Source organism: Diabrotica virgifera, chromosome 6, assembly GCF_917563875.1.
Source record: "Diabrotica virgifera virgifera chromosome 6, PGI_DIABVI_V3a".
NCBI lineage: Eukaryota > Metazoa > Arthropoda > Insecta > Coleoptera > Chrysomelidae > Diabrotica > Diabrotica virgifera.
This window is the reverse complement of record NC_065448.1, coordinates 200,394,439-200,408,256: the sequence shown is the minus strand read 5'-3', so window position 1 is coordinate 200,408,256 and position 13,818 is coordinate 200,394,439. Positions and strand designations below refer to the sequence as shown.

General features: G+C 31.2%; 1 protein-coding gene and 1 long non-coding RNA gene across 2 annotated transcripts; one reads left to right on the top strand and one right to left on the bottom strand.

Annotated features, from left to right (window-relative positions):
- Window positions 1-3,203: 3,203 nt before the first annotated feature.
- Window positions 3,204-4,394, bottom strand: LOC126886628 (mitochondrial import inner membrane translocase subunit TIM50-C-like). Its single transcript, XM_050653621.1, has one exon. The coding sequence runs from the start codon at window positions 4,363-4,365 to the stop codon at window positions 3,316-3,318; it is 1,050 nt and encodes a 349-aa protein (XP_050509578.1). The 5' UTR covers window positions 4,366-4,394; the 3' UTR covers window positions 3,204-3,315.
- Window positions 4,395-6,116: 1,722 nt separating this feature from the next.
- Window positions 6,117-6,921, top strand: LOC126886627 (uncharacterized). The gene is made up of 2 exons (XR_007698722.1): window positions 6,117-6,521; window positions 6,579-6,921. It is a non-coding gene; the product is annotated as an uncharacterized LOC126886627 (long non-coding RNA).
- The last annotated feature ends 6,897 nt before the right edge of the window (window positions 6,922-13,818 follow it).

Sequence of the window (13,818 nt, the reverse complement as noted above, 5' to 3'; positions counted from 1 at the left end):
TTCTTCCATTAAATCTAAAATTTCCTCCATTATCCAGTGTTTCTTTTTGTATCTGGTTGGTGTCAGATTTTTTTTTACTTTTATCTTTTTCATTCTTTATTAATAACTAGAGAGCGGAATATATGCAAAGTGCATATAGATGCATATATTGCATATTTTCAGACAACAAACACAACATTGCATATTTAAGCTAAAAACGATTTATTTTGCATATTTTAAAAATAAATTGTATAAAAGTTTAAAATTTTCCTCTCTTAGTTGGAATTTTATAACTTCGATATGAACGAGCTCGTTATTTATCTATCTATCGCTCATCTGGACTTTCCCATTACTACCTGAATTTAACAATTATGGGTGTTCCCAGAAAAATATTATTTTATTAGCGTAGCAAGTCGTAGGTACACTTCGCGTCAAAAAAAACTGGTACAACTCTTATAACCGAAAATCGTGTTTTTCAAGTTGTGTAAGTTGATCTTGTCACAAGTGTCATTCTATTTTCTAGGGCAACGTTGCCAGTTCAACGAAAATATTATATCAAACTAGGTAAAAACGGGGCTGTGCGACAGACCGCATTTTTTAATATACCTACTAAAAACTAAAACAATTGTAATTTTCCGTCATCTCAATTAAGTACCCATACATTATTTCGTATTTTATTATAATTTATGAAAATATTTCAATTAAAAAATAATGATAGATAATAAATCTTGACATGACTTTAAATTATTATGTTTAATGTCAAATCGAGAGGTGTGATTGGTTTCTCGTAAATTGTAGGACGAAACTGCATTAAGTTGTATAGAATAAATAAAACATACTGGAAAAATTAAAAATTTAATTTGAAATTAATACAAAATGGATAATTTTTACAGTGAACAAGTGTGGAATTTAAATATATGTATTACAATTCGAAATATACATTTTAATTGTTATTTTTTTGTATTTAGATTTAGTGCAATTCTGTTACCTGTGATGGCAACAACGAAGTGATTCACGAACAATAATTGTCAGTCTGAACACAGGTTTACATTGGGGAAAAAAAGTGTACCAGTTTTATATGACGCGAAGTGTACCTACCTGCTTTTAAGGGTCTAATAATTATTTTGTCAGTTTCCGGCCAACATTTGTTTAAAGTAAACGTTGTATCGTATTTAGTGTTTTTGAAGTGATTGGTATATATTAAATTTAAATATGTCTACCATTCAAAAAAGTGCTTGGATAAAGTGTTTTCCCGAGTTAAAGCTAAGTGGAGACAAAGTATTTTGCAAGGCATGTTCCAAAATCGTAAGTTACATTCATTTTAACATTTCATTTTTTAAATGAGGAACTGACAAACAAAAGCATCATGTCCCACAAAAGAAATTTTTCTGGAAAGAGTGTTTTTATTCGACAAATTCGCTTTTACTTCTATAAAGACGGACATAGAGAGAAGCATCAAAATACAAAAATCCATCAAATTGTAGACAATTTCGCTTTTGTTCTTCAGCTTAAGTAACGTACTTTGTTCTTTAAGTAACGTACAAATTGCTAAAGAACTTATGTTCATAAAAGTTAATTTTAGTTTTTTACCAGATCTAATAAAGTCATTAGAACAAAGGAATTTACAATTAAGTGATTCGGTTAATCTTGTTAACACTTTTTCTGCTCATTGTCAAAAAATTCCCGCAAATACAGGGATTACAATTAGAAATAAATTAAAAAATGTTTTAGAAAAAAATGAGGGCTTCGATTGTTTGAGGAAAGTTGTACGTATTTTTGAAGGCAACTTTTCTGAAGATCTTACGACTTAATATATTGTTTTATTTTTGAGTATTTTTAATATGCATTTGCATATTTAGACAAATTTAGAAAAAATACCTGCATATTTGTAGTAAAAGTAATGCATATATATGCGCATATTTTGGTAATGTTGTGTTGCATATATTCCGCTCTCTATTAATAACCATTTTGTATCAGTTTCACTATTTTTCACAATTTGTTTTAACATTCAGTAAAAAATTATTATTGATTTCATTTGTCAGGCGTTGTCTTGAGCGAGTTCCTTCATTTACTTGTATCATAATACACTCACCGGCACGAAAAACGGACAAACTGTGTTTTTTTCTAAAAGTTCGGAACACCCTGTGGAATAATGTAGCATTTATAAAATACTGAAATTAAAACCCAACTATAGCCTCAGGTTTTCTTAACATTCTGTTTTTTGATTCATTCGCTTATGAGGGATAATAAAAAAGTTAGGTACTTTAACAACTAGCCATGGTCTTCTTCACTTCAGGGTGTTTCTAAATAACTGCGACAAACTTTAAGAAGTAATTTTTCATAAAAAAATTATGACCGTTTGCTTTATAAACATATGTATATTCAATTTTTTTTTAAAAACTGACGATTTATTTGTTGCTCTAAAACCGGTTGAGATATGCAAATGCAATTTGGTAGATTTTAAGAGGTGTTATTGCGCATTTTTCGACGTAAAATTAAAAATTTTATATTCACCATTGGCGTGCATACGGGTAACATGACCGGGTAGTATGACCCGTATGCATGCTAATGTTGAATATAAAATTTTTAATCGTACGTCAAAAAATGCACAATAAGTACCTCAAAACCTACCAAATTTCATTTGCATATGGCACCAGTCTTAAAACAATAAATAAATCGTCAGTTTGTAAGAAAAAATTGAACATCTCGGAAACGAAGCATTTGCGGACATATGTTTACAAAGCAAACGGTCATTATTTTTTCATGTAGAATTACCCCTTAAAGTTTGTCGCACTTATTTAGAAACACCCTGTGTTGATGAAAAACATTGCTAGTTGTTAAAATACCTAACTTTTTCATTATCCCACATAAGCGAATGAATAAAAAAACAAAATGTTAAGAAAACCTGAGGCTATGGTTGGGTTTTAATTTCAGTAATTTATAAATGCTAGAATATTCCACAGGGTGTAGTGAACTTTGAGAAAAAACACATTTTGATTGGTACACCCGGTACATAATGACAATTTACTTGTCTAGCAACAATATTATCACAGCGATATTGTTAAAGAATAAGGCTATAGCATATTAAAAAAATCACTTAAATCGGACAACAGGTTTAGGAAATACGAGCTATCAAAAATGACCCATATTGTGGGGTGCCCGTTTTTCGTGACGGTGAGTGTATATACAAACAGCTTAAATCATATTTAAAAATTTATTATGTGCTTAGTTTTTGTAAAATTTATTTTAAAATTTAAAGAAATATATATTTTTTGTAAAAATTAGAAAAAATACGATGGGTCCAATTTTTGGTTTAGCGTAACTGAGTTTACTGAATTAGATTAAGTAATTAAATAACTTGCTGAAAAATTTTGGAGTAGTTTTGGATAAACCTCCATGCTCCTGTTTATTATCTTTATGATCTTCATAGAATTGAAGCTGTCTCTTACGAAACTCTGTAAGTGGATCATCATACTGCTTATAATACTTTAGAACTTCTCGTACGTCTTCAACTTCCATGTGAGCTATGGTTTTTAAAAACGAAGTCAGATCCAGCAAAACAGTATCATCGTTTTCTCCTTGCCACCTATCAAGATTTAGATGATTGTCTGGATGAAATTTGATAGATTCAGCATTCCAGTCAATGACAATAACCTTGCTTAAATCTCTGTTAAGCTTATCTAGATTTTTCACATGAAGGCCGTTTACAAAGTGTGTAGAATCTCGAACCAATTTATATGAGATTAAATGTTTTGGATCCATAGCTTCGATTACTGGGAAAATGGACATCCCCGGTTGGGCTGTAAATACAACAATCTCATACAGATCCACCAAATTCTCTAATAAGTAATCTAATCCTGGACGTTTTTTAAACCTCCAACCTGTTCTATAGGTCCAGTCTGGATGGGCCATAACATCTGTAAACTCCAACACTAATGTGTAAGGAGGTTGGTAATATGGATATTTCACAGGATCTGGTAAAAGTTTATCTCTAGACGGCTCTTGGATAAATAATGTTACGTCTTCAATTTGCTTTAACAACCTTTTTATATAAAACTTCCATTTTGGAATTTCTGAGCCAACTTCTTCTGATTTTTGAAGTTCTATGAACACAAACGTCCCAAGTAAAGTGACGGAGAGGCCTAAAAGTGCACATATTACCTTTAATTTTCGAACAGTTTGTTTACTATGTATTGCTTCTTTTACCGCAAAATCCTTTTCTGAATATTGTCTATCAATTACTGTAACATTAGGCTCATTTTTGTCAGTACTACTCGATAGATACCTACCCAAGACAATATTGTTTAGAGGTGATATTTGAATATGTTTATTTGCGTAGATAATTTTCAAATTTCTACTTAAAAGATTTTTTGTTGTCCCCCACATAACTATAACATAAATTTTTGACAAAAATGACAATCGATGTCAAATCTATATTTGATATTATGAAGTATGTACAAGAAAATTATATTTTAATTATAATTTATGCAGCCACAAAAAATTAGGACAAATTAGTAAAGTCTTCTATTATGGGATAGTTGCCTAATATCGGATACGACTAAGTTAAATAATGTGCTCAGCCACAATTGTTTGAAATGAAAATTACATTTTTAACTAAAAATTGGACGTTTTGATTTCCACTTCGAAAATCGTTTTCAAAAAAGATTATTTAGGAATTGTGTTAAAAAGAGTGTATAACCGCCAAAGTTATTGATTGTCCATTCTTTCACGGTTTTTGCTCTAAATTTTAAAGGGCCGCTTGGATTGACATGAAATTTGGCATGCATATAGCTTACATGTCAAAGAAAAAAAGTGATATTGTGCCGATGTGTGCTTTTGCCCCGGGGGTGAAAAAATATATGTCCAAAATAAGTCCGGAAATGGGTAAACTGACTAATTTTAAGTAACTTTTGTTCTATAGAGCTTTTTTGGCCAAGTCAACATTTTTCGAGTTATTTGCGAGTGAATATGTTCATTTTTTTTAAATGAATTTTGAAATATATGCTTTTTTTCAAAATAACTTAAAAATTGTTAGAGATACCAAAAATCTCGGTAAACAAAAAAAGTCAGATTTGCTTTTCTGAATATCATGTATTTTTTTGTTTTTCTGTTAGACAAAAGTTGATTAAGATTTGGTGCTTCTAAATTTGCATACATTCGTGATCAGTGACTCGTTCAACCCATTTTAACTACAGCCCTTTCAATAATAAGGACTTTGAACCGATGAAACTTACAGATCATATAAACAATATATACACGAATCAAGAAACTTGTGAAGTCGTAACGATTAAGTTTATTTAAGATACTAATTAGGGGGTGATTTTCTCGATTTTTTTACCAAAACCAAAAGGGACTAACTTTATTTTGAGCGTAACTTGTTAAATTTTGATACCAGAATTTTTTTTTTAAACAAAAATGAAGCTTTTTTTAAACACTTCAAATAAGTTGTAATGAGTTTTCCCCGAAATGTGCTTCATTTTTGGTTATTTCACGTTAAAGTATTCCATTTGGAATTTGACGAATATGAATCTATTTTTCATTAGCTATAACTCTGCTTGTACTAGGTGTAGAGACGTGATGTATACACCATTTTTTAAATTTTTTTACAGGCTATATTTTTTCTAAGAATGTTTTTTCGACAAAATACTTACTATTTGAGTTATTTGCGAAAAACCGTCTAAAAGCGTGGTTATTTTGTTGAAAAAATGAACATATTCACTGCCAAATAACTCGAAAAGTATTGACTTAATGAAAAAACTCTATAGATCAAAAGTTACTTAAAATTATCCAGTTTATCCATTTCCTGACTTTCTTTGGACGAATATTTTTTCACCCCCAAGAGGGGGTGAAAAGCACCCCCAGGGCAAAAGCACATATCGGCACAATATCACTTTTTTTCTTTGACTTGTTAGCTATGTGTATGCCAAATTTCATGTCAATCCAAGCGGTTCTTTAAAATTTAGAGGTTTTGCAATATTCTACCGTTAAATAACGGACTATGAAGAGGCTATGTATTTTCAAAATTTAAGGTTTCAGCCATGCTTTGGCTGAAAAGATATGGGATATTTATTTAGCAAGTGCACATTTGGCTAATACGATTCTGCCAAATGTCGAAGTGCCTAAAAGTCAATCAATAAGGTTCGCACGCAATTTTCCCCTTGATGCAATATTTTAAATTTGAGAAAATATATACCTACAAACTCAATAATTCTAGACGTGTCTAAAATACAAGCATGCGTTACAAATAGGTACGTCAAAAAGGCTCTGTGCTAACCTTATTGATTGATTATTTTTTATTTTGATATGAAATTATCAACAAATTCTGTTATTACGTCACACTACTGTGGCACACACTTGACACATTAGATAAAAAACTAGAACCCAACGAATTCTCAACAGTGAATCAGTGTTGACAGTTCGTTGCTAGAACCACAAAAATAAAAATTGTCATTATTTGACAATATCTTCAAAATTTATAAACAAGAATTAACCGCTTAAATATTATGTACAGAACAAATAATTCAATTAAATATTTATGAACAGTGAGTATCTATTTTTTAGTAAATTTTTAATTTTTGTAAAATAGGATATATTTTTAGGTATACCATCAGGATTAATAGTTGAGAATGTAAGGTTTTTTGGAGAACAATTTGGACCATCGTTATTGGTTTTGAGATATCCATTATGGTATATCTTGATACTTTTAAAAAGTACATTAAAGGTGCTCTTCTTAGTTATCAGTGTTATTTTATTCCCCATATATTTTGTATTCTTTATGATTATGCTTCCTGTACGCATTTTGTACACAATATTTAAAATAATATGTGGTATTGTAATAATATCGGTAATATTCCCATTCTTTACATACGAACTAATTATTGCATACTTTTTTCTAAGAAGAAGCAGAGGTAATTAAAAATAAAAACTATGTTTGTGGTTCTACTTTATTATTTTATTTGTGGTAGGGGAGCCCAAGCGGGGATTTTTGCAGTTACTCGAGCGCGTCAGATTATTACATGGGGAGAAACCTGGTACCCTGCAGATGTACCTCTACCATAAATTGGCTCTTAACACAGGGAAGTTCGTTAAGGGGGTCCGAAAAAAAATCTATCCTTAAAAATACTCCAAATTGTCAGATTAAGATAAGGTAAGTTAAGTACATGCAAAAGAGTGTATATTTCAAAAATAATCTAAAACTTTCACAAAAAAGCGAATATTTCGCGAAATGAACGTCAGATCGAAAAACTAAAAAATACGTCTTCAATATTTTTCAAAAATCTATCGAATGGTACTAAACATGAACCCCCACGGAGAGGGGTGGGTGGTAAATTTAAAATTTTAAATACAAACCCCGCGATATTTCGCAAAATGAACATCAGATCGAAAAACTGCAAAATACACTTTCAAAATGTTTTTTTTTAATCTATCGAACGGTACCAAACACGACCCCCTACGGAGGTGGGTTGGGGGGTTACTTTAAAATCTTAAATGGTACCCCCAAATTTTTATTGCAGATTTGGATTCCTTACGTAAAAATAAGCAACTTTTATTCGAGATATTTTATCGAATTATAGATAGATGGCGCTATAATCGGAAAAAACGATTGCTGGAAATGGAATATTAATATAAAATAATTACACTTCTATAAAAAAAAACTTTTTTTATAATAAAACATTTTTATTATTTATTGGAGAGAATATAAAATAATTTGACGATATAAAATGCTTAAAATTCCAAAAATTACACTATAATAAAAAAGTAGGTACTTTATCTACCTAGTTTTTAGTTTGGGAATACTGTCATTATACAATACAATAGCAGTGCGTGAAGGGTTTAAAATGTGCCTGAAGTAACAATGGATTTTAAATGGGATTTACTTTTTCGCACTGTTTTTTGGCACACTTTCATATAATCAAATATCCTCAACTTTCGCGTTGTCATGGTGGTGACATATGAGCAATAAATTACAACAAAAGTTTTGACAGTTTTGTGGTTTGAATCAAGTTAAAATTTTTAAATGTCTAAAAATTGTAGAATAGAAATGAATTCCAGTGACGAAGAGTTACAGTTTTCTTATTTGTTTATTGTAGGTAAAATATTGTATGAAACTGTGCGTGAAGTACTTTTTGCGATATTACGCGATATATAGCACTTGCTGCGCTCGTGCTCTAAACATCGCGTGCGTTCGAATAAAGCATACTTCACGAACTGTTTCATAAATAACTATTTTATAATAACACGGTTTTGTTATATACAGGACACAACATGTTTCGAAAGATTAAAATATGAATTTTTAGTAGGTTTAACTGTTAAAATTATAATTCCAAAAATTACACTAGTATAAAAAAGTACCTTTTATAATACCACGGTTGTTTAAAATGGTATAATATATAATAATTATATATAATAATTAACTTATAAAATATGAATTTTAAGTATATCAACTTTTAATTATTTATTAAAAAAATTAAAAAAAGATATCTACGCAACAGCCGGGTTTGAACTGTGGAACTTTCGATCTGCAGTCTAATGCCACTGACCCACCATCAATTTGTAGATATCGATTTATTAACGTACTTTAAAATATCATTGCATTAGCCACATATTTAAAATAGTTTGAAATAAAAAAAATCGATTTGTCCATTCAGGGTGATTGATTAGTGGGGTAAAGCTCCGTAAATCCGTTATAGTAATAGATAGCAATAAAAGTTAATAACAAAAATTGTAGCCAACTTTGATTACAGATTGATAATCAATAATTGTCAGTTTAAGACAATTCAATCATGGCTTACCTAAAATTTGAAAAGATTTAGAGCCGTAATTAATAATTTGCTCGGAAAAATTAAAATATTTCAAAAACTAATAAATTTAGTTTAGTACTTTTCGATAGTGATATAAAATACAGGATGTTTCATTTAAAATTACTGAGAAAATAATGTACTTGCGTTTTGACTCACCCTGTATTCAATATAAAAAAAATTAGGAATATCAATTATTTATGAAAATTTTGACAATAAATAAAAAAATATGGCATCAACAAACTATTGCCGTTGTGCTTATTTTCATTTATATAGGGAGTTGTTACGATTTTCATATAAAATTTGTTATAACTTTGTAAATACCCTGTATAACATAACAATCCTTTATATTTTTGTAATGGAGAAGTTAAGAAGATGTCGAATATACAATTAAATACAGGGTGTTCGATTTAAATAAACATAAGTTTGATCTGCCACTATGTTATCGAACACCCTGTAACATTCTAACTAATTTTGTAATGTGAAGCTCAAAGTTGGCCACACTTTTTGTTATTAACTTTTATCGCTATCCATTACTATAATGAATCTACGGAGCTTTACCCTACTAATCAATCACCCTGTATAATAGCAGTTAAATATTGCATTGTTAGCTAGTTCTACGCTATTCTGAAAATTTCAGGTACGTAGGTAGCCTAGAACTATTTTTAAAATGGATTACAAAATTTGTGGAAACCGTGACACCGACCAAGCCAAGTATATAAAAACGTTTTAAAATGAAAAGTCTCCACTAAAATGGAAAATTTTATTTAACTTTTTTTGGTTTTAGGACCTAATAATCACAACCCAATAGGTCCCCATAACGCTCGAGTGACTACAAATTTAGCATACTTTGCTCCCCTACCATTGTATATAGACCAACACAAGGCAAAAGCCGAGGAAAGCGAAATATGAAAAGACAAAGAATATCCTGGCTTAAGAACTTAAGGGAATGGTTCGAATGCAGTAGTGCAGAATCACAGTATATAGAGGTTCCACGGTAAAACCACTCCTCTGTCGGCGCTTTGATCTCAAGAAGTAATACCGGTAGTACTTAATTGGTAGTTCACCAGTAGTGGATGCGGGTTTTCCCTGTTAAAACCCGTACGTTTCTATGCGACTAGCAATGAGAGAGTGGGGCAAAAGCGACTAAGAACATTGCGCGATCGCCATGCGCGACTACAGATTTTACTTCCAATTTTTCGGGGAGCGGTTCAACTGCCCCTCTTTATACTGTGGCTGAACTATTTAGAGCGGCAGCCAATAGGGTCCGCATAGCCATGGTGATTTCCAACCTTCGATAGAAGATGGACCTTAAAGAAGAAGAAGACCAACATAAATGTACATCCAATAACATCTGTGGAAAAAGATCTATAATAGATTTATATTGTGACCAACAACATATCCTACATCTATCAGAAATAATCGACGTAAAATGCTTCAACTCAGCAAATTAATGTAGGTCAGCGACCATAGTCTAGTATTATTTTTTCATCATGAAATACTTCACAACAAAGAGAGCAGCACCAACAGAAACAAAAATCAGAGTCCAAGGACTATAAATACGGAATCCACGAAACACTTATACAAAAAAAGAATATCGAAGAAGATTGCTGAGACTGAAATATTAGAAAATGATAACATCGAGGAAAGCTGAGAAATACTCAAAGATAAGTGTCTGCTTCCATTGTTTAATAATATACAGGGCGAGCTTCGCATTTTGACAGAAATTTGTATTCGTCATAATTTTTGAACGTTCAGATCGATGTGTCTCTTATTTTGGTCAATCGTTACACTATTACCACCTAATCAACTGATTTATTCAAACTAGAAAAAAATCAGGTCCGGCTTTCAAAAATTAGTTCGTTTGGGTTTTAAAAAAAATTTCACCCTGTATACGCTTTTTGAAAACTCTAATATAAATTTTACAAATTAGACAAATGGGCAATTAAAATGGCATATTTATTTTTTCCCCATACTATTACTTAATTTTTTATGAAAATCAAATTTGTCAAAATCGGAATTTTAACCTAAAAATGAAAAAAAAAATTAAATCTCGGTTTAACTCGCTACATCTCTGTTCCATTTTAATATTATTTTTTTTCTGAAGTTTTTGCAGCACATATCTCTTATCATTGTGAAGACTATGAAAATTGTTGTAGACTTTTAGTCTTCTTCTCGTAAAAGTTATGAATTTTAAAAAATAAAAGGTGCAGATTCCTGAATTGCAAAGATAAATCGCAAAAATTAAGTGCAAAAATTTAAAATTTATTTTATTTGATCAAGTCTATGTTATTTACGTCTAAAATGATGTCTAAAAATTTATTTATCAATTTGATCACGTCTGTGTTAAACCATAGAGTCCAAAGAGAAGTGTTATGGGGAGTTTTAGATCTAGACGTGTTATAGAAAAAAATGGTGAAACTTTTAATTTTAAGAAAAACGTTGATTAATTTTTTTATGTTTATGGTAAAATTGCGATTTTGACAAATTTGATTTTTTAATGAACAATTAAGTAATCGTGTGGAAAAAAATAAGTATGTCATTTTATTTGCCTATCTGTCTAATTTGTAAAATTCATATTCTTGTTCTCATGATCATTTTTCAGTGCGTCACAGTTTTTCGATTTCTCTCTAATGCATTAAGTTTGATGAGACGGAAAACGCGGTAGCTCCGTGATTAAACACAAAAATAATGCAGCATTACAATGGTTATATACATAAGATGTCTATTCCTAACCTACGTTTGATTCGTTGATATTTAGAATGCGCGTTTTTTCTAGCCAATCAAATACACGTATTACGAACATTTGACGAAAACTTCGTCCATTTTGGCCAATTTTTAGAAGTGTCAAAGAGTCAAGTGACGGTTATTATTCAGGTCAGTATTTTGTGTACCTATCATTTTGAAATTTCGAATTCGACTTCCCTTGTGTTTCACAACGTTTTTGTGCATTATTTTGTGTTTTGGTTTAGAATTTAGTTCGTTAAAAGTTAGTTTTGTATTTTGGTTTAGAATTTAATTCGTTAGAAGTTAGTTTATACTCCAGGTTATGTGAGCGGCCGTGGGTAACGGCATAAACGCTGGCCTCATACGCCAGTAGACGTGGGTTCGATCCCTGCCAAAGACAAACCATTTTCATTTCCAATAATGACACGAGCCGTCTCACCGTGCCTCGGAGAGTACATTAAGCCGTCGGTCCCCCTGGGCTAGTGTACATCGACACTAGTTACTTGAAACAGGGTTAAAGATGTAATTGGCGCTGGAACTATCCGAAAGGATCTCCCCGGCAAAAATGCCATACGATATTATTATTACTCCAGGTTATTATGCAAGAAAAATATCCATAGTAAGCAGACGTAACTCATGGCTGAAGAACCTTAGGAACTGGTTTGGATGTAATAACAATGAATTATTTAAAGCCGCGGTTTCAGAAATAAAGATCGCTCTGATGATTACCAACTTTTGAAGCGGAGACAGCACCTAGAGAAGAAGATAAAAATACAGTTTATGGATAGTTTTGTGTCATTTTTGAATGTTTCCATATTTATAAATTTAATTAACAATATTGTTTACTTTTTAATTTTATTCCCCTTTATAAAAAATACCTACATGTTAACATATTGTGTAAAAATAAAATCTACTAAATTACTAATTAGTTTAATTCCACAAGCTTTTCACCTATGGCGAAGTACGATTCTGGCATCTGTCAGATTCGTCAATAATTACATGAAATAAGTCTCGACACGCCCAATACAGTATATGACGTCATAATTAATGACGCACTGAAAAATGATCATGAGAACAAGAATATTAGAGTTTCCAAAAAGCGTATACAGGTTGAAATTTTTTCTAAGACCCAAACGAACTAATTTTTTAAAGCCGGACCTGATTTTTTTCCAGTTTGAATAAATCAGTTGATTGGATGGTATCATAAATTAAATATTTGTTTAAAAAAAATTAATTTTTGTTATAAAAGTTATTTTTTTTAAACCTATGGTTCACTTTACCAAACTTTTTATTTGATAGTCAAATTTGATTTTATAAAAAATTAAGTAATCGTGTGGGGAAAAAATAAATACGCCATTTTAATTGCCTATTTGTCTTATTTGTAAAATTCATATTAGAGTTTTCAAAAAGCGTATACAAGGTGAAATTTTTTCTAAGACCCAAACGAACTAATTTTTTTAAGCCGACCTGATTTTTTTCTAGTTTGAATAAATCAGTTGATTGGGTGATTAGATTGACCAAAATAAGAGACACATCGATCTGACCGTTCAAAAATTATGACGAATACAAATTTCTGTCAAAATGCGAAATTCGCCCTGTATATTATTAAACAATGGGAGCAGACACTTTTTAATGGTCATTTGTTATTCCCCATAGGAGCCTCTATACGAGGTAGGAGTATGTACAGTTCCTCATGCCTCACCCTGTATAATGAGAAATCAAGGCATATACGAGCTACTCCAATGCATTTTACAAGGTAAAATTGAAGGAAAAAGGGCGCCAGAACGAAGAAGAATATCCTGGCTTGCTAATCTGAGAGCATGGTACACAAAGACCTCAACCCAACTATTCCATTAAGCAAACCAACAAAGTCATCATAGCCAGAATCATCGCCAACGTTCGAAACGGACAGGCACCCTAAGAAGAAGAATGAAGGGAAAAAAAGTATAATATTGTAAAGGATGGTTTTACTTTAATAAAATTAAAATAATACCTATTAGAAATAAAACTTTATTGGGACCAAGTTTTCTGATAACACCTTCGTGGATTTTAAAATTTGCAGACCAACGAATGTGGAGCAAAGAAGGCTGAGGGAGATCTAAAAGTTGCATCTCACTTCCCGTCTGTCCAGCGCGGTAAAATTCCAACGAAAAATGGTCCATGGTCCCGCATACTCAGTTAGGAGTAAAACTAATAGAAATAAATAATCATCTCGTTGTAAAACGAAACAAGAGCTGTCTTATATTTCAGAGAGCGCCATACGCACTCTAATCGGTTTCGTTTTACAACGAAAAGATTATTTATTTCTATTAGT